Raw genomic sequence first — 23,421 nt, 5'->3', positions numbered from 1 at the left:
AGGATTTCAACACCGTACGTGTGCCTAGCATTATTCTGCAATTTGAGATTTCCCTGCATACGTGTTAATTGGTTTAGTTCATGCTTGAATATGAATTATAATTAACAAATTAATTTTTAGCAAATGTAACTTAATTGCATTGAAACCAGGGGAGCAAAATCAGGTTCAAACTTCAAACTCTGCCTAAGGAACATTGCTGCGCCGAATGGTATTGGTATCCTACAAATAATTAAATAACCTCATTATTTGGTTCAATCTCTCCGTCTTGTAACAGTTGAAAACACCCCGGCAGTTGGTGATCCGTTATTATAAGCCAAGATTATCTTCGATGAATTACAAATTTATTACATATGAAAATCAAAATCTGTAACAGAAGTAAAAATATATATATATATATATATATATATATATATAAGAAAGAGCAAGTTTCTGTGCTTGCGTTTTCATTCAGCCCAACCAAACATGCGTTTTTCAGATTTACCTTTCAAAGCCATTCATCAAATTAAGCGAGGCATCGTGTGATTTAACTGCTGGGAGTTGGCCACATGGGCCTAGTAAGTTGATGACTGATGTCGATCAGCTTGAAAGTTGGGCTGATTAATTGGACCGGGCCCAACATAGAGAAAATTAAAATATTTTTCAAAACTAAGTTGAAAAGTTAAACTAAAAGCCCTTAAATTTTCAAGAACTTCTACACATGTATTCAGTTACGATGGCCTTTGCTGTCTGAGGTCCCAAATTTTCCAGACATGATCTGAATAGAGACTTAAGAGTAGTTCGTTGAAAACATTGAAATTTTCGACCCTTGTTTTCCCTGCTTTTGTTATTATAGCACTCTAGAATTGACAAGTAGAACAACTCCCCAAGTAATGTTTCATGATTCACATAATTTAATCAAATTAAATCAATTGTTAAACTAATAATATAATAATTAAATTTAAAAATTATATATATAATAATAATAATTTAAATATAAAAAATAAATATAAAATTCCTACTCTACTTAAATTCAAATATTTTAAATTTATTATAACTTAACAAACAATATAATATAATATAATATAATATTAATGATTAAAAAAATTAATCTTTTTTTAAAAACAAAATTTGAGCAATTTAATTTTTAAAAACCAAATTCAATTCCAAACTTAATTCCTGTTTTCAATCCTACGACCAGTTCAAAACAATCCAACTCAATCTTAAAAATTATTTGTACATATTGACCGAGTCAAAATCTAAATCAGTGGGACTGTTCGTTCAAGTGTTTTAATCGCTGATACAGATAAAACATACACCTTGAAGGCAGTTGAACTTGAACATCATAACTTTTCTGAAAACATGTTTCAGGGCAAACCTTACACGCCAAACTCTTTTGCCCGGCCCAAATTTAATTACACTTTTGAGAGCTCACCTAAACCTAAAGACAGAAAAATAGTCGCGTAACCCAGAGGTCACTCGTATAGGAGTCAGTATGTTCGTCTATCCCTTCCTCGTTTGTCATGTTTTTTTTCTCATTGGTGTAAAAGAAGACATGAAGATCTAACCCACAAAGTCATGGATCATGTGCTCTCCAAAGTGATGTCTAATCTGGTCCTCCTGGTGTAATTGTTGCTGCTGCTGGTGTTGTACGGCTTCAATCCCATGTCTAAGACCCAGCGTTAACGACACAGACCCGAGTCCCCCAACATCCAGGCCTGCATCACGCCTGTAAGGAACAAAACCCATTAAGGCCCCATCCATGTTTGGCGTAATCTGACATTCCAATTTAGACCGCTTCTCTTGATTCCATTGCTCTGCCGCACCCATAAATCCCACGCCCTCCGGATTCCCTCCCAAGGGACTCATTTCCAAACACTGGAATTGTTTCTCCGGCATTACATCTCCGTGTCTACCAAACTTGCCTAGAGGTTCTGCTACCATAGCTTGTTGACTGCTTCCTTCTGCCCCAGATGCTCCCTCGTTCTGGTTGCCACCTGCGAAGCCTTTTGTTTCAAGGTTGTGTATTTCCTCAACCATTGGCTTCCATACACGGACTCGAGCATTTATGAACCAGTTTGATACCTGCGCGTTCCTCGTTTGTATCATTGTTGCATTTACACACGTTTAAACTTCAATCGTTAGAGAAAATATCAGAAAACTAAAAAAGGTTGCAATACGGTGCATGTTCAGCCTTAATTAAAAGCTCCCAAGACAAAAGCAAGAACATCAAAACACAGATTACAAAGGCCAAGAGAAATAAATGCTGTCTTGCTGGCCCATGGTATGGACCCATTAGAAACAGGTGTGATAGTGTCAAATCCCAATTAATCAATCAACCAAACAGAAAAAACATACCGACACAAAACAATAATGAAATAAGAGTAGACCCCCCCACCTGGTTTCGAGATAGACCTGTTTGTGTCGCCAGCATGTGTTTATCAGTATCCGTGGGGTACCTGGAAAGAAATCACGCAAGTGCATCATTTTTCTTTCTTTCTTTTCTTTTTTGTTTTTGCTTTTTGTTTTGGAGAACGGAAGGTCGAAGGACAGGAGAGTTCATACGGGTGGAGGAAATGTTCAAATAACCAAGCTTTAAGAATTGCCACCGCGCGCTCGGGCAAGCCTCTCTGTGGCCTCCAAACTTGTTGAGGTTCAAGAAATGAAGCTTTGTTCTTCTGAAAGCTTTGTTCCAGATATGTTAGCCCAGTGTCAAGTTTACTAGTTGAACCAGACGTGGATCCTGACAACTCCTCCCCCAACACCTCTCTTGTATGCTTGATCTGATCCAAGATGGCATTTTTCAGGCACTTGAAGTGTCTTGTTATCGACTTGAGAGCCATTGTGATATAAGGGGAAGCTGAACTCAGACCTGCTACTGACTCGAAAGATGAAACAACCATATGCATTTGTTGGTGATATTGCTTGTGTTTTTTCGTAACCTAATATACTCCGACACAGGATTCAAAAGTCAATCTGTTAGAAGCATTTATGTAAGTGAAGTAACAACCATATTTAAAAACAATAAACTATCAAGCTAATCACAGAAAAATTCATCATCACGTCATTCCAAAGCATTAGGGATCTTAGCATTCCTAAAGTGTCGATGGAAAACGCTCATTATAGCATCATGTTTACTCATCATTACGATAGTACTTCTTTCTTTATGGTTAAACTATAATAATCATATCCTACTAAATATAGAAAGTTTCAATACCATATAATGCTAATTTCAGCAAGCGTTTGCAACCAGGAAGGTTTTTCCCATCCATCAAGCTCAACATGCGGGAGTTTTAGACAAACAGATGGTAGAAATTTGATCACCATCATACATGTTTGCAGGGTGAAAGAGACAGCAAAAATAGAAAAGTGACAGACTTCCTGCGCTCCAGATCACACTAGGCAGGATTTCTATATTTTATTTCGCCACAAGGCAGGATTCCTAGATAGACCACAGGTCTAGGTACAACGCAGTACAAGAAAGCAAACATTTTCCTTCAGAATCTTATCCAAGAAAGGAAAAATTTCCTTTCCTATGCTTAAAAGTTGCTCCTACAAAATCAGAATATCTCAAACAACTATAAATAGAATTCAGAACCCACAAAATGCTATCGCACTAATCAGGTTAGGATTAGGACCTTCAGACTATCTAGAAAAATCTTCACGCCCAGATCCAAGGCAGTAATTTTTAGGTGCAACAGCGCATAAAATTTAGAATATTTCGCCCATGCCCAGTTATGGTAGCTCGTAGGCGTCCAAAGAACAATTCAACCGAATAGATCAAAGAGACACCAAAAAGCACCGTCAACAATATCATCACCATCAACTAGATGATATGATGTAATGAGACTCCTTTTCATTTTTTACCCCATCCCCATGTCTTTCCCATCAAGTATGAACCATAATCATGCTTTATTACACCCAAAACGAAACTTTATGACAGCAATTAATGTGCTCCAAAAATTAAAGCAAATTTGCTATTTGATTACACAAAATGGGCCAAGGTTCATCTCTCCATCGTTCCTCACCTTCCAAGACTCGCCACTGCCTCGTTGCTCTGTTTAGAGGCAAATACTACAGCTGTAGCAGCAGCCAACCTCCCCATCTTCCACTCTAATACTTTTGTTTTTCCTTCTCTCATTAGTTTTCCTTGCTGTCTCCTCTCTAAGGGAACATTAATTTCCTTTGCTAACAGAAAGTTTCTCCTCCTTATAAGGTTAAGAGCTTTGGACTTGAGGAAAGTTTTTAAAAGATTTTGAAGCCTTGCTAATCAGATCTACAACAAAAAGCGACAGATCTTAAAGGAAGAAGACATTAGAAGGCTTTAATTTTAAGAAAGTCGACGGGTGAGTCATCTGCCCATCTATTACTGTTAATTCTTTTGGTAACGGTAAAAACTCTTTCAATATTGCTTTTAATTAATAAGTTTTTTACAATGCCCGAGGGGCTTGTTGCCTCTATTTCAGTTTTAACACATTTCATTTTTAAAAAGCTATACACAATTTTGTTTGGTTATGCTTTTAAGCAAGAACTAATAAACTAATAAATACTGAGATATCTAAACATGATTGGCATGCTTGAAATAGCGGAATAAGCTTTGAAATCCCCCAACTCATACAAAGGAATCCATCAGCATCATAAAACACAAACATGTAATCCGAATCAATAATACACGAATTATCTCCCAGTGGCATAGGTAAAAAAATTAAAGTCTCAAAAGACAACCGAACCTAATTCCGATCTTTTGGTCTTGTCACTTTTCAGCAATCCGCAGCAAATGACAAATTTAGATCTTAGTGACATAAAATTCCAGAGATCTCTGAAAAAAATTATGACATTCCAAAAGAATATGGCTGCAAACCTGCTTCAAATTAAATTTTCACTCAAACTACTAATATTGCCTTATTCTAGACTAGCCCTAATTTTTATTATTATTTTAAATAATTATGTCTATTAGGTTGGAGATAGCGTGGAGATTTTACAACCAACCTTTCATTTTTCCGACAGGAACCCAATTATCTACTTGCTGCACACGGCAATGTGACCATTTGGCTTTTCTCACAGATGAACAGTACGTTTCTGACAGATAACTATTTATATAATATAAAAATAGGAGAACTCCCACTAAAAATATCCTCACATTTGTTATAAGCATCCACATATAAGACAAAAGTAAACTCATGAAATGCGTATAAGGAGCAGTAATTAATAACCAACCTCCTCTTGCATGTACAGGAGCTTCGACTTTTTTTGTTGATACGCCGACAGGGAAGAATAATCAAAGTTTCCTCTTGCTTCACAAGCACCACTGTTTTCGTCGGAATGAAATAAGATAGAACACGAAGCAGCGCCTGCATTGCTAACGCTTCCTTTTGCACTAACCCCACTTTTAGTTGCACTAATGACAGCTTCTGCTGCAGAATAAGCACTGGCTTCTCCGGACAGCCTAGAGATATCAGAAACATCGGATGCTTTAATAACGTTGGAGCCACACATGTTACAGAATTCATCCAACAACTCTTGGGCTGGTTTCAAGAATCTCGAACTCTTTAAAATGGTTGCATATCCTGTGAAAGGCCCGAGCGGGCCTACATTACTTCGATAACCACTGGCGTTCGAAGCTACTCCCACGACGTCTTGGAGTGATTTCCCACAATTTTTAGTAACTAAGGATGAAGGCTTCACAACAGATTTCGCAGATTTATCACATCGCGAGTAAAGTTCGTCCGATCCGTGCCCATCGCGGAATGGGAACCCAGCAAGAGAAGCCTTGGAATGGGAATTTGAAGAAAGTGATAAAGATAGCCCCTGAGGATTTATGGAGTCGCTCAAATTAGTATTTCCGAAATGAAACAAATTTGATTGACTTTGATTTCCCATCCAGATACCGTGACCAGGATGTTGCATCTGAGAGGCTATATGATCGGTGGATCCTTGGGCACCGATAGAAGCTGACTTGACGATATCGTGTAAAGTATTCTGGAAAAGTGGAGGTAGAAACGAAGGATGATGCACTTCATCACCTAACTGCCTTCCCATGAGTTCGTTGTAACTAGGCTTCCCCAAGTGCTGACACACAGGCGCATTGTTATTATTCAATTCGGTCGCATAACTAGAGCTGGGATTATTGGTTTCATTGACCCCGGAACTACTTCCATAATTGATCATCCAATCATAACCCAAGTTAACTCGCGGTTGATCAGCTGACGACGGTCCTTGTTCCGGTACAGATGAACGGGGGAATGAAGCATAGTGAGGTAACATTAGTCTACTTGGTTTGACTTCGTCTCCAGCAGATAAAGGATTCGACGGTGTTGAAAAATTGGCCATTTCCGATGAATAAAATGCTGGTTCGTAAAGCATGTTGGCGTTTCTGACATTCCTAACTTGCAGAAAATCCGAGTTTAAGCCTGGGTGTAGTGACAATTGTTCAATATTAGTCGGGAAATCTTGTAAATGCTGGGAGCTATTCTGGATTCTCAACTTGTCACGCCGAATCTGTTGTGCTACATGCGATTCTGGCCTTAGACTACTCATTCCAACCCCACACAAAACAGATGCGACAGAAAATCCTCTACAACCTCAATCTTGATTGCTCACCTGCAAAATATTCAGCATGCTTTAGATGTTCAAAAGATAAAAACAACCCCAGAACGCAAGTTGAGGAAAATAGTTTGGACCCAAAACCCCTTTACTAACGAACAAGCACGAAGACGGAGGCAAGAATAAAGTAAGCTACCGTCACGAGTGCCCGAAACGAGCAGCATATACTGTTGTAAACAGGAGCTAGTATTTCAAGAAAATGACACATAACAAGGAAAAAATGGACAAAAACGAGCCAAAAGAAACAAGTAGATATCCTACAACGAGTTTGAATGCTTAGAAGAGAGAATTAGTAGCTGGTACTTGTTCCTTTTCCGGTCACCAGGTTTGGCCCGATATAACAAAAACAAAGCAATCTTCGAAGCCCTCTTCTCCACCCCTACCGCAAGATGTCCACTATCTCAGACGCATACATCTGGCGTCTACATATTCTCCACCAAACAAAAGCAAGTCGAGGCCAATCCTTCAACGTGAACCGAAACGCGCAACACTAGAAGCCAATACTAAAACCCTAGTTGGATGCCCCTCGAACGGATCTACTGGCTCATACTCTGACCATACCTTAACAATTCCGTAACTGTACAAGCAGCTCGAGCTACGCCGTGAGACTGGATAAAAATCTGAACTTCCATTTGTAACCGTAAAAACCAGCGAGAGAGACGAGTTTAGGTACCAGTAGCAGCAAAACAAGCGAGACACATGGAACGCCAACCACGAAACAAGAGGAAGAAGTTAAAGCGGTTCGGGGAGAGCGCATGTGAAAATATATATAGCAAGAGATGGGGGTGCTGGTCCGTCGCCAACCCCCGTAAGCAGAAATTGCTAGAAAACAAAAGTGTAGTTTCATTACAGTTGACAGGTACAGTGGGTTCATTATTACCTTGGAAAAGAAGTAGCAGTGGCCGGATCGCAAGTTGAGGAGAGAGGCAGTGAAAATTCCGATGAGGATAGGCTTGGGAGTGCACATTCCGGTCAAGCTACGAGAAGCGAATGGTGAAGAGCGACAGAGGGAAGGCGCACTGCACACACCCCCAACAATGATTGCAATATGCGATCAGCGGTGGTCGTTACCTGTTTAACAACGTCTAAAGCGCGCTTTAGCACCATATTAACGTAAAGTCGCCGTTAATATACTTATTCAAGTGGTTGAGGAATGGGACGCTCCCCCTTCAATTAGTGCTCTCCTTTACTGCTTGATTTTATTTACACATTATTTTTAATATTTTTGTCAGAATTAAAAAAATATTTAATCTCATTAATTCCATTTAAAAATTTAATAAATTTTAAAATTTAATTTAATTAAATATACTTATTTTTAAAATAAAATATTCTAACATTTAATAATTTTTAATATTAAATAAAAATAAAAAAATAAATATGAATATGATAATTGAAGTGCGTTGTAAGCAGAATCAAATCAAATTTCTTTATTTTATAAATAAAATAAAAAGGGCATGCTATTTTATTATTTTTCCCATTTTCGCCCGAACACCTGTGCTTTTGTTTCTACGGGTGTAATATGTTTTTTTCTAACAAAAAAATTTATGCAGCTTTATTACAAAATTGTTTGTCATCTATAAATATTATAATATAATTTGGTAATGTTGATATTTGTATATTGTATGTGAATTTAGATGCATGGGTATATATGTAGGCTATCCACAATACTGAAGGATGTCGATAGAAACACCAGTTTAAGTATAATTTATACATAAGTATTTTTGTTATGATTATGATCATTATTGTTCGTTTTAGTCCAGTACCGGGAAGCCGGTGCAATTAAATTCACTCTTGATAATTTGCACGGGACGGCAACGGACCTCCCATCCTCAAGACGACAAATTCCTACTTGCGAACGGTCAAATTGATGGGAGATAGAGCAGATATTTTTTGTAAATTTAAAAGTAAACAGGAGAGTGTTAGGAGTACTTGCAGCGAGTTGTATTTAAATTCAGATCTATACTTCATTCGATATTATGAGACGTCTATATTAATTATATTTAAATCCATTATTGTTTTTTTAACAAAGTTGTCATCCATTATATAAATTTTTTTGTTTTTTGTAAGTTTTGAATTACAATTTTACCCTCCAACAAATTTTAAAAAGAAGTGCAATATTTTAATTTTAAAAAAACACAAATTTTAATCCCTATACTTTATTTATATTTTATTTTTAGTCTCTATATTTTTTTATATTTTAGATCTTTATATTTTTATTTTTTATTATTTTCGATCCCTCTATAAATAAAGTGCAAGGATTTTGGAGAGATCAAAAATAATAAAAAATAAAAATTTAAGAACTTAAAACATAAAAAAAATACAAGAATCAAAAGAAAAATACAAATAAAATATAGAGATTCAAAGCTATATATTTTCAAGAAAATTTTGTTCATATATTAAATATTCTTTTTTTAAATAAAGACAAAATTAGAGAATAATTTATTTTTAAGATAATTTTATTATTCTAATTAATTCAGTGATTTTGATGAGTTAAAAATGATTTATTAAAAAAATTTGAAGGGAATACGGGTTAAAATTACAATTTCAATAGCACACGTCAAGTCTTAGTGTTTGTTTTATTTATGGGGAAAAAAAAAGAGTTGTTTGGAGCTGGAAAGTGAACAAATTGGAAAATGAGAAGAGGGGGGGACAAGAAACATTTGTAATTCAGTGAAAGAGAGAGAGAATAACGCAAGAAGTGATGTCAATACTGCTTTCACGGGCCAAAACGAGGCGGGGTGACTCGTTCGATTTTTGTGAAAGATAGGAGAGGGGCGATGCCTTTAAAGTGAAAATAAAAAGAAATAAAAAAAACAATGAAAAGGGGGTTTTGTAAAAAAAAATAAACGGTGCATGGATTGGATGAAGCGTAAAATGATACTAAAATTACGTGGCAGAGAGTAGAAAGAAGGATTAGGAGAGAAGGGAGACAAAAGTAAGAAGAAAATAAAAAAGAAAAATGAAAGGGACTGAAAAAGTTGAGAGAGAGGGGGGTTAACAGGGATTGATGGCATATGTTGGACCACGTACGTGGGTCAGTCCAGCTGAGACCTATTGTTGTTTGAACGGAGTGACGACACCATCCCTCACATCCCCCCCCCCTCGTTCCCAACAATCTCTCTGCTCTTCATATTTCCATGTAATTATGTGTTTATATTTTGAAGGCCCCCCTTCCAATCTCTTTTTGTAATCATGAACTATTTGACCGAACTGGTTCAAATTAATTTTTACTCCGTCATCCGGGATCTATGTGTCAAAAATTATGATTCTGAAATTATCGTCCAACATGGACATCTAAATACACTCGCTGTAAGAATCATAGCGAGGGAGGAAACAGGAATGGAAATGCACAGACGAGGCGCAAGCAAATTAAAAAAAGGGGGGTTCATCGAGGTAGGCAATGAAAAAGGGTTTCTTTTTTTATTTTTTTTTTGAGGGGGGGAATAGTGAAATCGAGTGTGATCAGCTTTTCTCTTGTTATCGGTAAGTGGAGATATTACCTCTGCCATTAACCAAAAGATCTCCTCTCCGACATTCGAGACCTCTGCTCACCTTACGTCATCTCCTTCTCCTCCTCCCTCTTTCTCTGTGTTTTCTCCCCACCTTTCTACACATGCATTCTCATTAACCAGAAGCACCTTCAAACTTGTATACTGTGTAACTTCTTTCTCTCTCTCTCTCTCTCTCTCTTTTCCGGCCTAAACTATGCTACATAACTTCACCCCTTCCTTTACGATCTACACACTCTATAATGAATAAAAAACGAAAAAAAAAAAAACTCCTTCTGAAGATGACTCGTTTTTCCAAAGGATTGGAGAACGGATCGGGTCCATTTTTGATGAAGGCCTTGAAGTACAAACTGTCAGATCAACTCTTTGCGTATGGGTTCCAGTTCGACGAGATAGGGAAAAGAAACTGAAACAAAGCCTAATTATGGGTATTAATGAGTCATATGGAGTGATGGCCACTGATCCACATGCAAGCAGTAAATAAAGAATTCAATGGCCTGCGCTTCGCATCCGCCTTGTCTCAAATAATCCGCCTGACCCCCTTATTTAATAAAAACCTACCCCTGCCGAAATAATCGCCCAGGAAAGAAATCCTCGGTAATAATTGACCAACTGTCAGATTAGAACGCGCGCTCGGATTTGGACAGTCAAAATAAAATCTAAATTACATTACAGTAAATAAAAGCACGTTCGAAGGTGTAGCCGTGTAGGTGAGGAGGAGGAAGAGGAGAAGGATGCGTGTATTTAATTTAAAATTTGGGGAGCCATAAAAAGTAAAAGACAACAAAAGGAACAATCGCTATTAAAGTGTTGAGGGGTTTTTTTTTTTTTAACTGGTAGTGAGGTCAGGCAATCACGTCACTACAGAAACCCTACAATAAAAAACTGGCCTATATTAGCTGCCTACCATGTTTGCAGTACTATAAATATCCATTGCAGGGCCTGTGGCCTGTCCTCAATGTGGGTGAGGACTGTAGCTGCCCTTTGGCATTGTGCAGCAACACTCTCTTCCTCTCAGTGCATGTCACTGTCAACCTTTCACTTCTCGCTCTCTCTCTACTTGGCAACGTTTTTTCCCTTTCCTGGCACTCTTCTTTCCCTATATTCACGCCACTGCCACTCTTCTGGGCTTCATTGCCCTCCTCATCCTCCCTCGTCCTTCAAAATCACTCCCACTTTTACCTGTTCAACCCTTCTGTCCCTTTGTGCATTTTTGGTAACCCCGCATAAAAATATTACCTCAAATAAATCAAAGCCCTGCCGCGCATATGCTTATCCGCTTTTCTCACGCTTTTATTTCACCAACTTGTTATATTGCAGCGTTAAATCTCCACTCTATATTTTGCCCTAGTAACTCGAGCAACTATTATTTTTCAGTTACGACGAAAGTGACCGCCGGCTGGTACCTTGGATACTATATACTACATGTGCATGCATGCCAGGGTCAACACGGATGTGGAAGTGATGAGCTTAATGGTTGAAGAGAGAGAATGTCTAGGTAGCTAGGGTCTATAAGTGCTCTAGCTTCAAGGAAGAATATGAATGATATTTCACGAAAAGGCAGGTGGCCAGGTTGAAATCTCGGTCACGTTGATGATCCTTCTTCATTTGTGTAATCAATCACATGAAAGCATCTAAATGATGGGTGGGGTCTCTCCAGGAAGGAACATGTTCCTTTTTCCTTTGTTCAAATGTGTAAACCAACATGGGTGATTGCCAATTGCCACAAAAGGATGCGGATCAATCACGAACGTCACTTTTTACAAAAGAGGGTTACAAAGAGAATCGGTATGTTGAAATGCCAGCCAGCGTAATATATGCAGCCTGCCCCAACAAATTGCTTTGATATAGATACTGTATCGAGTATAATCACCAAATGTTTCAAAATTGATATGCATCAGTGCATGCCCACTTTCCGTTATACTTCCTGCCTTTTCACTGGTGTTGCTTTTCCGGGAAGAGGAGGCTGCGAGTAACAACATTTACTGTGTCTACTGTTGATTCTTGAAACCTTGGAAACATACGAGAGCACTGTGTCGCTTTTTAGTGCAGCTCCGGGCAAGAAGAAAATTATAAAATCGGTGGGTGATAGATAAAAGTTTTATTAGTCGGTACTTTAATAAGGATCTCTCCATGCTAAGCTTTATTTAAAGGTAAAAAGGATGCTAATTTGCTGCTAAAGGTGCTTTGTCCTAAAATAGGAAAGTTAATCAGGCCGGAGTAAATAGAGCGCGAGTGTGATTGATGGAATGAACTGAGACAGATACCTCAAAAAATTTGACAGCAGGGAAGTAAGTCCTCGGCTAGGATTCCCGAAGTGTTAAATAACCATTTATTGAAAAAACCCCCACGCGATCGTGCTAACTGTAAGCCTTTTTTCTTTTTTTCGTTTGGTGGATCTCAGTCATTATTTGCCTTTTTTTTTTTTGTATATTATTTTCATTTTTATAAAAAAGAAGCAAAAGAATTTAATACGGCGGCTCGTTTTTTGCGAATCTATGTTTGTGGGCTTAAGGAGTGCCTTACTGGCCCAACAGGGAAGTTGTTGCACTAGATATGCTCAAATGGGTAAAATATCGATGACTGATTTTGTTGTGGGAATAATAAAGGAATAATTACATTCAGGTCTTATAAAAAAAATTATTATCGAAAAATTCTATAAATTTTAAAAAATATTTTATTATTTTAAATTCTACACATTGATAACATAACTGGGGCACTACCCGATTATCAATACCCTTGATCAAATTGTCAATGCATAAAATTTAAAACTTTGGAGTGTTTTATAAAATTTAGAAGATCTCTTGAAAATAAGTTTTTTTTGTGGGATCTGAATATAATTTTTTCAACAATAAAATCAATGTTTAATTTTTTTTTTAATCAGTTTTACTAAAACTGGTATTTCCTGCTTGCTTTTTGTTGCCTCGTGAAAATCATCATCCACGCCATTGTGTTAAGAGTCTCCTCCTAGTTCTGTCATGGTAACGCACGTCCAGAACAGAAGTTACAGAACAACGAATTCTCAAAGAGAAACGAAGCTTCAGGTTAACATATAGTGAGGGATTTAAATATTCTAAAATTAGAATTGGGAATTTCTATGAAGTTTTCTTTTTTCCGTATTTTTACTTATTTTATTATTTTTTATAAAATATAAAATTTTTCTTCCTTCCTTAGAAACGAAAACTTCATAAAAATTCATCAATCTCTTTAGAGAATTTAAATCTATAGCGAGTACTATATACATCAGGGATGAGTGTTGTTGCTATACTCAAATTGTTACCGTCTTGGGGTCGCTAATGTTGAAAAATGTGATTAATTTAAAGTTACTAACGTGATTTCGTCCAATTACATTAGCAAGGAGCTGGCAAGAGCGCAACCACTTTAAAGGAGGGGCTGCAGTCGCACGGAGTCAATGAAAAACGTGTAGCGGACTTTCTAATGTGTCTGCGTGGTCACTGTGTTTGCACCTTCTGATGTGCATTCCTTCGTGTCGCATGGCCCAAGCCCGTGCTTGGTCATTGGTTTTGGACAGGTGGCATTCAGCCCATTATGATTCACAATTTTGTTTTTATTTTTTTTCTACTTCATGTATCTCGCTAGTATTTACTTGCTTGCTTAATTCTCCACACCTATTCTAGGGGTGTAAATGGGCCAAGTTGGGCCAGCCTCCCCTTAACTCGGTGCCTAACTCTATGTACATATTCAAACATTGGGATGCCTGAATGCTTGAGCCTCGATGCTTGAATTTTATTTTAAAAAATAAATACAAAAATAATTTATTAAAGGATATAAAATATAATTAAAATTATTTAAAAAGAATTATTTATAAAAATAATGCTAGAATTCAAAACAATAATTTTTTAAATTGTATATAATTAAAAATATTTATCATTTTCACATGATATAATGTAAAAAAATCAATTTTAAATATTTAATGATTAGAAAAATTGAAATTATAACAGAAATTCATAATGAACATAAAAATAATCTAATACATGAAAAATTAAATAAAATAGCATTATAAAATATTTAATTTTTGAAAAAAAATAGGAAAAAATATACCTTTTAGTCTCTGCACTTTACTCGTGTTTTACTATAAATTTCTATACTTTTTTTCAGTGTTTTGGGTCCATATATTTTTATTTTTTTAGTATTTTAGATCTCTAAATAAACAAAATGAACAAAGTGTAGAAATTTTAGATGAACATAAAATATTAAAAAATAAAAGTATATGAACCCAAAACACTAGAAAAAATGCAGGGATCAAAAGGTACGTTTTTTTTTTCAAAAAAATAAGTATTTCGAGCCGAGAAAGGTTAGGCTATGATTGATCCCAGCCCACTCAGCCTGATTGGCTTGGGTAGGACTACACTGATCGAACTTTTAGGCCACTTGAATAGGCCTAGCTTTTATTTAGTCATGTGTTCTTCTCAGTCCAACAGTCCCTATCTAGAGACCTTCATGAGACTGACTCGAATATCGTCTTTCTATATTAGATAAAATCATGGCATTCTCTGATTCTCCTTATACCCATTTGTCAATTATTAGGTTTCTTTATCGGTTTGGAAATAATCCCTCTAAATCATCTAACATGCCTTTCTTGTCCAACTTATCCTCTATTGCTAATGTCCTTAGTTTGTGAGGTTCAAGGTTTTTCATCATAATGGTAAGTGTTTGTTTCCAACATATTTCTTTTAGATTTTGTTATAAAATGTCTTATAATAGAAGAGATTGATGTTTCATGATAAGATAGATAAATTGATGATTCTTATTTGATGAGGCATTGATTACATTTTCTCCACACTACTCTCATTTGAACTCATTAACTATAGAACAAAATGCAATGTAAATTTAAAACTTTCTTTATTTATATATGGGTAATTTTTTTTCTAAATAGTTAAGAACAAAACACCCTCTCATGGATCGCAGTAAAATAGTAAGATGTGTTTTAAAGTAATAGAGACAGGACGGAGTAATAGAGAGGCTAAGGTCTTGTTTAGTTACTAAAAGGAAATATAATGAAGTAGATTGAAAAAAGGTAAAAATAAAATGATCAAAGGTAACAGGTGATTATATTCATAAGGGAGATAGATAATTTAGTTTATAAAATTGGGATTCATGATTCATGAAATTTTTTTAAGGATATAATGATTACCACATTTATAATATATATTAATAAGCTTTATCATACTTACCATTATAAGGGATGAAAATGATTTAATTTATTTTTGTTTTGATTTTTTTAATTCATTTCATTTCATTCCTTTTGACCTAAGTGATTAATTAATGCTAATATGGTGATAGTGATGCATTGGGAATGATACCACTCCCACGTACATAGTCGAGTCAATCGAGTCTCTCACACTCAACCAAGTCCAATAAGTCAAATTGGACATCGCAATATATATGTTACATTTGCAGTATCCATACTAGAGTGATAATTAACAAACTAAGTAATAATCTCAACTTCTTCTAAACATGATCTATTCACATTCACTTATTTTTATTCCAAATATAAATTTCAATAAAATATGAAGAGCCTTGCCTTTAGAAGCAATAGCTTCAGCTTCATTAACTCCATATTACGTGGTGATTGACCAGTTTGGCTCTTCCTTCCCAAACCTAGCAAAGCTAGTAACAACTTGTCTATTGTCTGATTTTTCTATCTTCTTGATCTCCTCCTCATAAGTAAAAGTAAAAGGGTCATCAATGCCACCACTCCTACCTCAACCCCTCAAACTAAGTCTCAACTTGATCCTAAATCCCCAACACCTATCACTTCCTACACCACCACCTCTCCTTTCTCATTCCGCCCCTCTGATCCTTACACCACTTTTATTGTAGGCTACATGCTCATTTCCAATAATACCTCCATTTATTGCCTTCTGTCAAGTCCCACATCGGAGGGACTTGAAAAGAATCCTAACTATATAAGTAAGTGCGCTGCACACTCCAATGAGCTAGCTTTTTGGGGAGAGAATAATGGCCTCGTGATAAAGTGATATCAGAGCCAGACATGAGTTTACCCAGTTGGTGGGCCCTTTTAATGGGCTACCCGTGACGGGGCATCATAGATTGACAAGGGTAGCTATTAGGTCACACATCGAAGGAACTTGAGAAAGACCCTGGCTATATAAATAAGTGCGCTGCACATCCCAATAAGCTAGCTTTTGGGGAAGAGAGTAATGGTCCCATGACACCTCACTCCCTTACCTGTTACTCTGAAACCCCAATAAGCTAGCTTTTGGGGGGGAGTAATGGCCCCATGACACCTCACTCCCTTACCTATTACCCTGAAATTTGTTCTGTTACCAACAATCTCCTCCACAACTGCTACTCTTCCTCTTCCATTCCACATTGACACTACACGTGTTTATTTATTTAATTTTAATTAACTAATTAATTTGATAGTTAAACTTCTTTTTAAATGGAATCCCAAAATTTCACCATTAAATAAATAAATATTATTTAAAATAATATTAAATTAGAGTTACAGAGTATAAGAGAGTATGAGATACTAATCATTTGGAAAACATTAAAAAAAGAAAAAAAAATATCATTTCATAAAATTATGGATTGTTTGCCACAGCCAACGATGCATTTACCGCGGTGAGTCATGCTGAGGCTAATTTAATCTACATAATAATCAATATCATATATATAAACAATGAGGGTAATTTGATTAAAATTTTAAAATTTAGCATTAGCTAAGGCCCATGATGAACAGTGCCACGTGAATAGTTACAGAGTCAAAAAGTTAACGGTCAAAGTTTATTTTGTTATGAATTTAAAAGTTTAAAATTTATTTTGTACATTTTAAGAGTTTAGAGTTCAGGATGATTTTCGAACAAAAATTAAGAGTCCTATTTACTTATTAATCCTAAAAGAAAATATAAGTCTCATCCTCAAACTAGACAAGAGACAAGTATAATAAAACTCAATTTTTCATATCCACAAGGTCACGAATGAGCCAATGAGACATTGATATTCTTCAAAAGATAAATGTGACAAAATATCATTTAAATTTGTCCAATTCTTGCACAATACCCTCATTATTATCATCCCGTATTTTCCATAATTTTCATACACAAGTTGTAATTGCATTGTACATAGATTTTTTTTTTTTTGGTTGCAAAAGAAGAGGGAGGGAAAAAAGAACTATCTTTATTCTTTACACAGACAAGAAGTATTGAAATTCATAGTCATAGGGTATCTTGTCCACAATGGTGGATGCCTTGATATTGGCATGGCCTCTAAAACAATCCACCATTGATTTCCTTAGACTACCTGAGGTTGGTAACTGGTTACACACCCATTCCACCAATGAGTCCGTGTCCATCGCAAAATCAAGCATGTTCCTCAGTAACAGCTCTGGAAACGCCATTCTTCTAGTGTTGGTCACCATAATTGAAGCTTGCAGATAGTCTAGTTTTGATCTCTCCAACTCTGTTATCACCCCTTCCGCTGTGTAAATCCTTACCTGCATTTATACACAACACAGCTTCATTGTTTCGGTTGCTTACAGTGGACATAGAAATTAGAGAAGCCCGCTGATCCATAAAGAAAGCCTCGCTTTTTGGATTTTCAGTTCACTTACTGCAGGGGAAGAACGAGTTCCGCAGCACAAAGCGAATAGGACGTTTCGATCCATAGATTCAAGACCATATAGTTCTCGTACTATTGATTCTTTCTCCTCCCACTCGCTTTTTCGATGTACCTATAGCCATGACCAATTGAATTAACAGTGTTCCATCAAATCGGTTTAGTTCTGCTATATATCAAGGGAAACCACAGGACTTACCTCTTTTATATTTGAAGCTGCTCTTTTCCTTAAAATGAGATGCTCTATCGTTTGAGCATTCATTGTGTTGCCTCCTACATTGAGAGTTGCCTGCATCCAAACACTTTCATTTACCTTCAAAATCTCAAGAATTTAGGAACAGGGCAAGTATCTTCTGTGTCAAGATTCTTATTGTACCTTGTTCATCAGTGAAAGTAACTTTTCCGGTGTGGATGGCACCCCGTATTGGATAAAACCCTGAGATAAATACCTATGCAAATTAATTATCGTTCATTTTCTAGATTTCTCATTCACCAGATGAAAGGAGAAGCCGAACAGAATGCAAAGGGAAAAAAAAGTAATAATGCAAAAACCAAACTGGTTGCACTTAACAAAAGAATAGAATCAAATTTACCGTACGTGCATGATACAAGCGTTGTACATGTTGATCCAGAATGCTAACTTCTGTTGATAGGTAAGGCTGCTCAAATCAGCTGTCTGAAGATTATTCATCAATACCCTGTACTCCATCAGAAACAAAAAACTGAGATTGTGTATATGAATTTTTGAGGTAGGCCAATTTAATTCTCACTGTGGTCGATATATGAAATATTTGATTAATGGTATACCTTAACTTTCTAAGTAATGGAACAGAGGAAGGACTTGAGATGAACTTCGAATCCATAGAAGCGGAGGTGAATATAACCAGATTCTTGTAAGGACCAATATCTCGGGGAATGGACTCCTCTGCATCGAAAATTCCATATGGGTCTTGCTGCCTTGACTCCCTCTGCAACATAAGGCTTGATTTTGGGTTCATGCCAGGATCCACCCTGAAGCTTCTTGCGCTTAAAGAAGAGTGCACAGACCTGGAAATGGGCCCTGATTTTTCCAACTCTGTTGCTCTTGATGTTCTGAGTAGTCTCACGTATATGAAATTCAAACACTTCATGATGCTCTCAGAAAGCTTGTTGGGTTGCCATTTCAGATCGTTCTCTTCTGACAGAAGTGGGTCCAGTAAAGATTTTGTTGGCGGATCTATATACATCTCTAAATTTCGTTCCCTCAGCTGAAAACCGAAATCAAAGTGATTGGAAATCAGTGAACAATGATATCTAATTCCAAATTTAGTTTAACCAGATTTTACCACACCATACAGGTTGGGGTAAATTTTTAAACAATACACAGTGCTAAAAAAGAATATCAAAGTTATAGCGTGTTTGAATTTTTATATATAACTTTTAATATGCCACACTGTTTCATGATGTGTATGAGTTCCATAGTTTTGGCTTCTATGTTTCTATAATCAACAAACCTCTTGAACAAAATTAGATGGATATATTTCAATGGCATGAATAAGGAGTGATAGGCATGCTTAACTACCTTAGGTGATGGATGGCGAGGGTCTCGAAAAGGTGAAGAATTAGGCTTCAGCGTCCCCCCTTTTCTCGGATGCCTATCTTGAAATTTCACATCTTCGTGAAAATTGTTTTCTTTCTGTTCATCAGAACTTTTCAAAAACCCAGATTTCTCATTAAGAGTGAAGTCATTGAGATGATAATCGCCCTTTATAGCCTTGCTTATGAAGTGCAATGCCTTTGTCTCAAATGCCATTCTCTCATGAACACTTCTTTGAGCAGGGCTTGGCATTGGAATTGGAATTGGTGCAGGTGATAAATAACTGTTTGAATTGTTCAGCTTGTCTTGATTCCAAGATTTTGATTTTGATTGTTTAGTGGCTTCTTGTTCCAATTTCAAACCAGCTTGAAGTTGGCTTATTTGGGATTCAAGTCGCGCTATCTCACCCTCAACCACAACTAGTTCTGTTAAAAGCTCTTTTGTCTATTCAAATGACAAGGATATCAAAAAAATTAATTAAATATTTTTAAAATGAAAAATAAGGCGGGGAAGTTTGAAGTGGGTACTGTATTACCTTGGGAGGAAGAAAATTTGGAATTGATATGGCTGCACCGTTCGGCCGATTATAAACCATCTCCAAAATCTCATGAACCTTTTCTTCTTGATCCAACAACCTTTGAAGCATAGATACCTAATTGTTACGTTAAAAAAGACATCACATAATTCTCTATCATGCAAATATACATATTAATATTTCCACTAGAATATGCTTGTTCATAAATCATCCTATTGAAAGCACAGTCCATAAAAAGGGTCGTCCTCATTTATTACTCACCATCCTTATCGGCAATTAGATGAAATTTGTAGTTCCAACAGTTGTTCTTTATACTATACTCGTGATAGGAATAAAGTTACAGGCCCAACTTTTAAAGGGGGGTGAAGGTTATAATTCCCATTTTGATTGGAACAAAAGATAATAATTAAGACCATAGAGATCACCTATGTTCTATAAAATGTTGTTTTGTGCCAATGGTGAAATGATACAGAGTTAATCAACGCAACTAAGCAGATAATGAATTACCCAGTTCGTTGCAAACAAAGTCTTAAATAATATAGCAGTAAGACTGTTAGACTGGCACACATATATGGCTATTTCAAATGTTTTTTGGCGCCTAGATCAGGTAAATCACCACCCATTCAGGCTAGCAATCTAGCACGCAATGATTCTATTTCAGGCAGTTTGGCTATACTCGGACTAAGCGGCAAACTCTTCATTATGTGGTCGCAATGGACATGAACATGACACAATTTTAGGACTATATCGATCATTCTTCCAAGGTAATTACAGTTCTCGCATTCAATACTCTAAAAACAATCAAGAGGGCAGCGGAATTGTGTTGTGCGCAGTCAAAATTCACAATACCTCTCTTTCAAGTTCCTTTCTTCTTTGATGACCATTGATTTTCTTCTTCCTCTGAAAACAAAGGAAGAAGCTCATAAGTGATGACGCGCTGTGATATTGATTAAAGGGAAACGAAAAAAATAAAAAGGGACCATTTCTGTCAAAGAAAGAAGACTTACAATCTCAGAAGGGGAATGAAGCAGTGAGGAATCTACTTGGCTGGCCATGGAAGAGAGTCGGGTATACCCAAGCTTGAACCTAGTCCGACGCTCGGAAGAAACATGGAAACAGCAGCTATTAAATTCATGAGAGTGTTGGTGGGAGGAAAACACAAGCTTGGGCCAAAAGAAAGAGGGCAAGAGGGCGGTTGATGTTGAAGTAGAAGTAGTGTGGATTGTTCGAGAAGATGAGAAGTAGCTTTCAGAGAAGATGTTCATTGAGTTGGTTCAGGCACCCCGATAATAACCGCCTTCGTTGTGGTTGTGGGTGCTGGTGGGAGTGGGGCATCATGCACACACAAAAAAGACACCCTTTGGCTTTGCTTCCAATCCTGATTTTTCAGGTTTTATTTTGTATATTCTATTTCCTCTATTTCTAAATTATAACTACTTTTTCGCAGAGGTAAAGGTGAGCGGTTTCCTCACTGAAATTTGGAACCGGTCACATAATGGATCCGCCATGGACGAGTCTTGCACGAATATCAGAAAAAGAACATTTCTTAAAGCTTTGAAATACCGCAATTTCTCATGCACGGTGACTCATAATATTTTGCACACGGACCTGGAAAATTCAGTCTCGTTTTTTATGGCAATTCGGACTGATCGAGAGAAGCTTATGGAAGAAGCTCGGTCTGCTTTAATTTAAAGGTCTCCTTGAATACTAGTGTCAAGCAACTGGCGACTACGTTCCGATTTCCGGAGCTTCCAACTTGTGTTCAATAAGTAAGCTTTGCAATTGACAGTTAGGTAGAAGATAAAGTGTTCCCTTTGCCGCCTTCTTAAGATTTGTTTTGTTTTGTTTAATTTTCGTCGGATGTTTCTGACTTTGGGAGGAAGTTGGAATTATGTATCTAAGATTGAATTATACGAGAAGTCTGAGTTAGTGACGGAGACAACCACGTGTCCATTTTCCACTAAAAATAATCAATATCAATATTAGGTCCCAAAGCATGAAGACAATTATTTTTTTTTTTTGGGGTATAAATTTAAAAATGGAAGCGAAAAATGTTTGTTTCTCGTGTGCGCGCGCGCATGTGTTTTTTTGGGCACGGCATGTGCTTTAGTTTTAGTCATCCATTCATCAGAACCAAAAAGCACAAGGTCACGACTCATATTTATCACTGACTTCAAGGTTTGTTTTCTTTTCTTTTTTCTTTTTCAATTTTTCTACTTTCTGGATATAAAATCAATCTCGAAAAAATTTCATAAATGACTTGACCATTAAATTAATTGCTGAAAAGAAGTTGGGAAAGATTTAGTATTGAGGTCTTTCGCTGACAATAATTGTTAAGAGTTAAATGAAAAAAATATTTTTATTGATTAAAAAAAGGTAAAAGTTGAGCAAAATTTTTTGCTATCAATATTTTATACAAGGTTATCTGCTGTTGAAATGTCACAAGGTACTTTGTTGTTAATAATTTCATATCAATATTCAATACAAAGTTTTCAATGTCAATATATCAATTTGAAATACTAAAATCAAGAGTCTTCGATCATATACATCAATTTTTTCGTTATATACATTTGAAATTCAATTATATATAAAAAAATTCCATTTATTTGAATAACAATTTTTAATATTATGAAAATTCTTAAGTTAGACATATTCTAGAATAGTAGAAGCAGGGTCTTTAGTCATATGAAATGATTTTTTCACTATATGCATTTGAAATTTAATTATATGCAAAAAAAAAACTTTCATGAATTGAAATAATAACTTTTTATATTTTAAAAATTCTTAACTTAAAACCATATAGGAATACCAGAAATATAAGTCTTTAGTCATATGTAGCAATTATTTTGCTATGTGCATTGAAACTTCAATTATATGTAATAAAATTTTTTTTATTCAAATAACATCTTTAGATATTTCAAAAAATTTTAAATTAGATTGATACTACATGTTGTTATTCAAATATCACAAGTGCATACTCTGAAATTTTTTTTCATAAAAACATCAAAGGATATTTTGAAAATGCAAAAGATTATTCTGAAAATTTACTTATTTTTTATAAAAACATTTATGAATATTTTGAAAACGCTTACCAATATTATGAAAAAGAAAATGGTTATCCTAAAAATTTACTCATTTTTCATAAAAACATTATTGGATATTCTAAAAATACATATGGATATTATGAAAATGTAAATTATTATTCTAATTTTTTTTTCATTTTTCATGAAAAGACCTATGGATATTCTAAAAAATATATATCTTTAAAATATTAAGCATGGGAAAATATTGGAGAAAAATACAAGCTATATATTTATGAATAAGTTTATTAACACTAAATTAGTACAAACTTTTATATTTTATATGAATTTTGCAGCAATTACAATTTATTAATCCCAACTCTCAAAATGTCAAAGTAAAATAGAAGTTGCCATCTAATGCATAGTATTACATTTCATTAATGATTTTTCATGGACAATTCATCCCTGTAAGCTATTACATCTCATTTTTCAGTTTTGAAACTTTTTAGTGAAGTTGATAGCCTTAAAGCTCCTCTTCTCTCTTGTCCATCAAAGCCGCAGCAATGTTAAGCATACTTGTCATAACATACATGAATGAGA

At 35.8% G+C, this 23,421-nt stretch overlaps 2 protein-coding genes across 7 annotated transcripts; both read right to left on the bottom strand.

Annotated features, from left to right (window-relative positions):
* Positions 1–1,230: 1,230 nt before the first annotated feature.
* Positions 1,231–7,656, bottom strand: LOC129315734 (BEL1-like homeodomain protein 8). Of its 4 annotated transcripts, XM_054959725.1 has the most exons (6): positions 7,460–7,656; positions 7,141–7,199; positions 5,194–6,576; positions 2,542–2,918; positions 2,375–2,435; positions 1,231–2,061 (listed from the first exon to the last, which is right to left on the bottom strand). In XM_054959725.1, exons 3-6 carry the CDS (start codon positions 6,511–6,513, stop codon positions 1,540–1,542), a joined length of 2,280 nt encoding a protein of 759 aa, XP_054815700.1. In that variant the 5' UTR covers positions 6,514–6,576; positions 7,141–7,199; positions 7,460–7,656; the 3' UTR covers positions 1,231–1,539. The 4 variants fall into 4 exon arrangements, with proteins under 4 accessions (XP_054815700.1, XP_054815697.1, XP_054815699.1 ...); XM_054959722.1 differs by lacking the exon at positions 7,141–7,199; XM_054959724.1 differs by lacking the exons at positions 7,141–7,199; positions 7,460–7,656 and adding an exon at positions 6,841–7,124.
* A 9,398-nt stretch (positions 7,657–17,054) lies between these two features.
* Positions 17,055–21,078, bottom strand: LOC129315962 (uncharacterized). Of its 3 annotated transcripts, none has more exons than XM_054960150.1 (10): positions 20,809–21,078; positions 20,651–20,701; positions 19,802–19,918; positions 19,252–19,710; positions 18,498–18,937; positions 18,284–18,388; positions 18,067–18,139; positions 17,890–17,979; positions 17,686–17,805; positions 17,055–17,568 (listed from the first exon to the last, which is right to left on the bottom strand). In XM_054960150.1, the coding sequence occupies exons 1-10, from the start codon at positions 21,064–21,066 to the stop codon at positions 17,260–17,262; spliced, it is 2,022 nt and encodes a 673-aa protein (XP_054816125.1). In that variant the 5' UTR covers positions 21,067–21,078; the 3' UTR covers positions 17,055–17,259. The 3 variants fall into 3 exon arrangements, with proteins under 3 accessions (XP_054816125.1, XP_054816126.1, XP_054816127.1); XM_054960151.1 differs by having other exon boundaries at positions 18,067–18,126; positions 18,289–18,388; XM_054960152.1 differs by having other exon boundaries at positions 19,802–19,901; positions 20,809–20,947.
* Positions 21,079–23,421: the final 2,343 nt, after the last annotated feature.

The sequence above is a fragment of the Prosopis cineraria genome, unplaced genomic scaffold (assembly GCF_029017545.1).
Source record: "Prosopis cineraria cultivar Desert tree isolate PC_DT_omini unplaced genomic scaffold, ASM2901754v1 PC7, whole genome shotgun sequence".
Classification (NCBI taxonomy): Eukaryota; Viridiplantae; Streptophyta; class Magnoliopsida; order Fabales; family Fabaceae; genus Prosopis; species Prosopis cineraria.
This window is presented reverse-complemented; position numbering and strand designations above follow the sequence as displayed.

Bases quoted from the DNA above. Each gene is read 5' to 3' on its own strand.
- LOC129315734 (XM_054959725.1), bottom strand. From the start codon at position 6,513: ATGAGTAGTCTAAGGCCAGAATCGCATGTAGCACAACAGATTCGGCGT. The intron at 2,919-5,193 runs GTTGGTTATTAA...GGAGTATATTAG, and splicing joins TCCTGTACATGCAAGAGGAG to GTTACGAAAAAACACAAGCA. The intron at 2,062-2,374 runs GTGGGGGGGTCT...AGGAACGCGCAG, and splicing joins CAGGTCTATCTCGAAACCAG to GTATCAAACTGGTTCATAAA.
- LOC129315962 (XM_054960150.1), bottom strand. From the start codon at position 21,066: ATGAACATCTTCTCTGAAAGCTACTTCTCATCTTCTCGAACAATCCAC. The intron at 20,702-20,808 runs GTAAGTCTTCTT...CTTTGTTTTCAG, and splicing joins TTCATTCCCCTTCTGAGATT to AGGAAGAAGAAAATCAATGG. The intron at 19,711-19,801 runs GTAATACAGTAC...TCATTTGAATAG, and splicing joins CAAATTTTCTTCCTCCCAAG to ACAAAAGAGCTTTTAACAGA.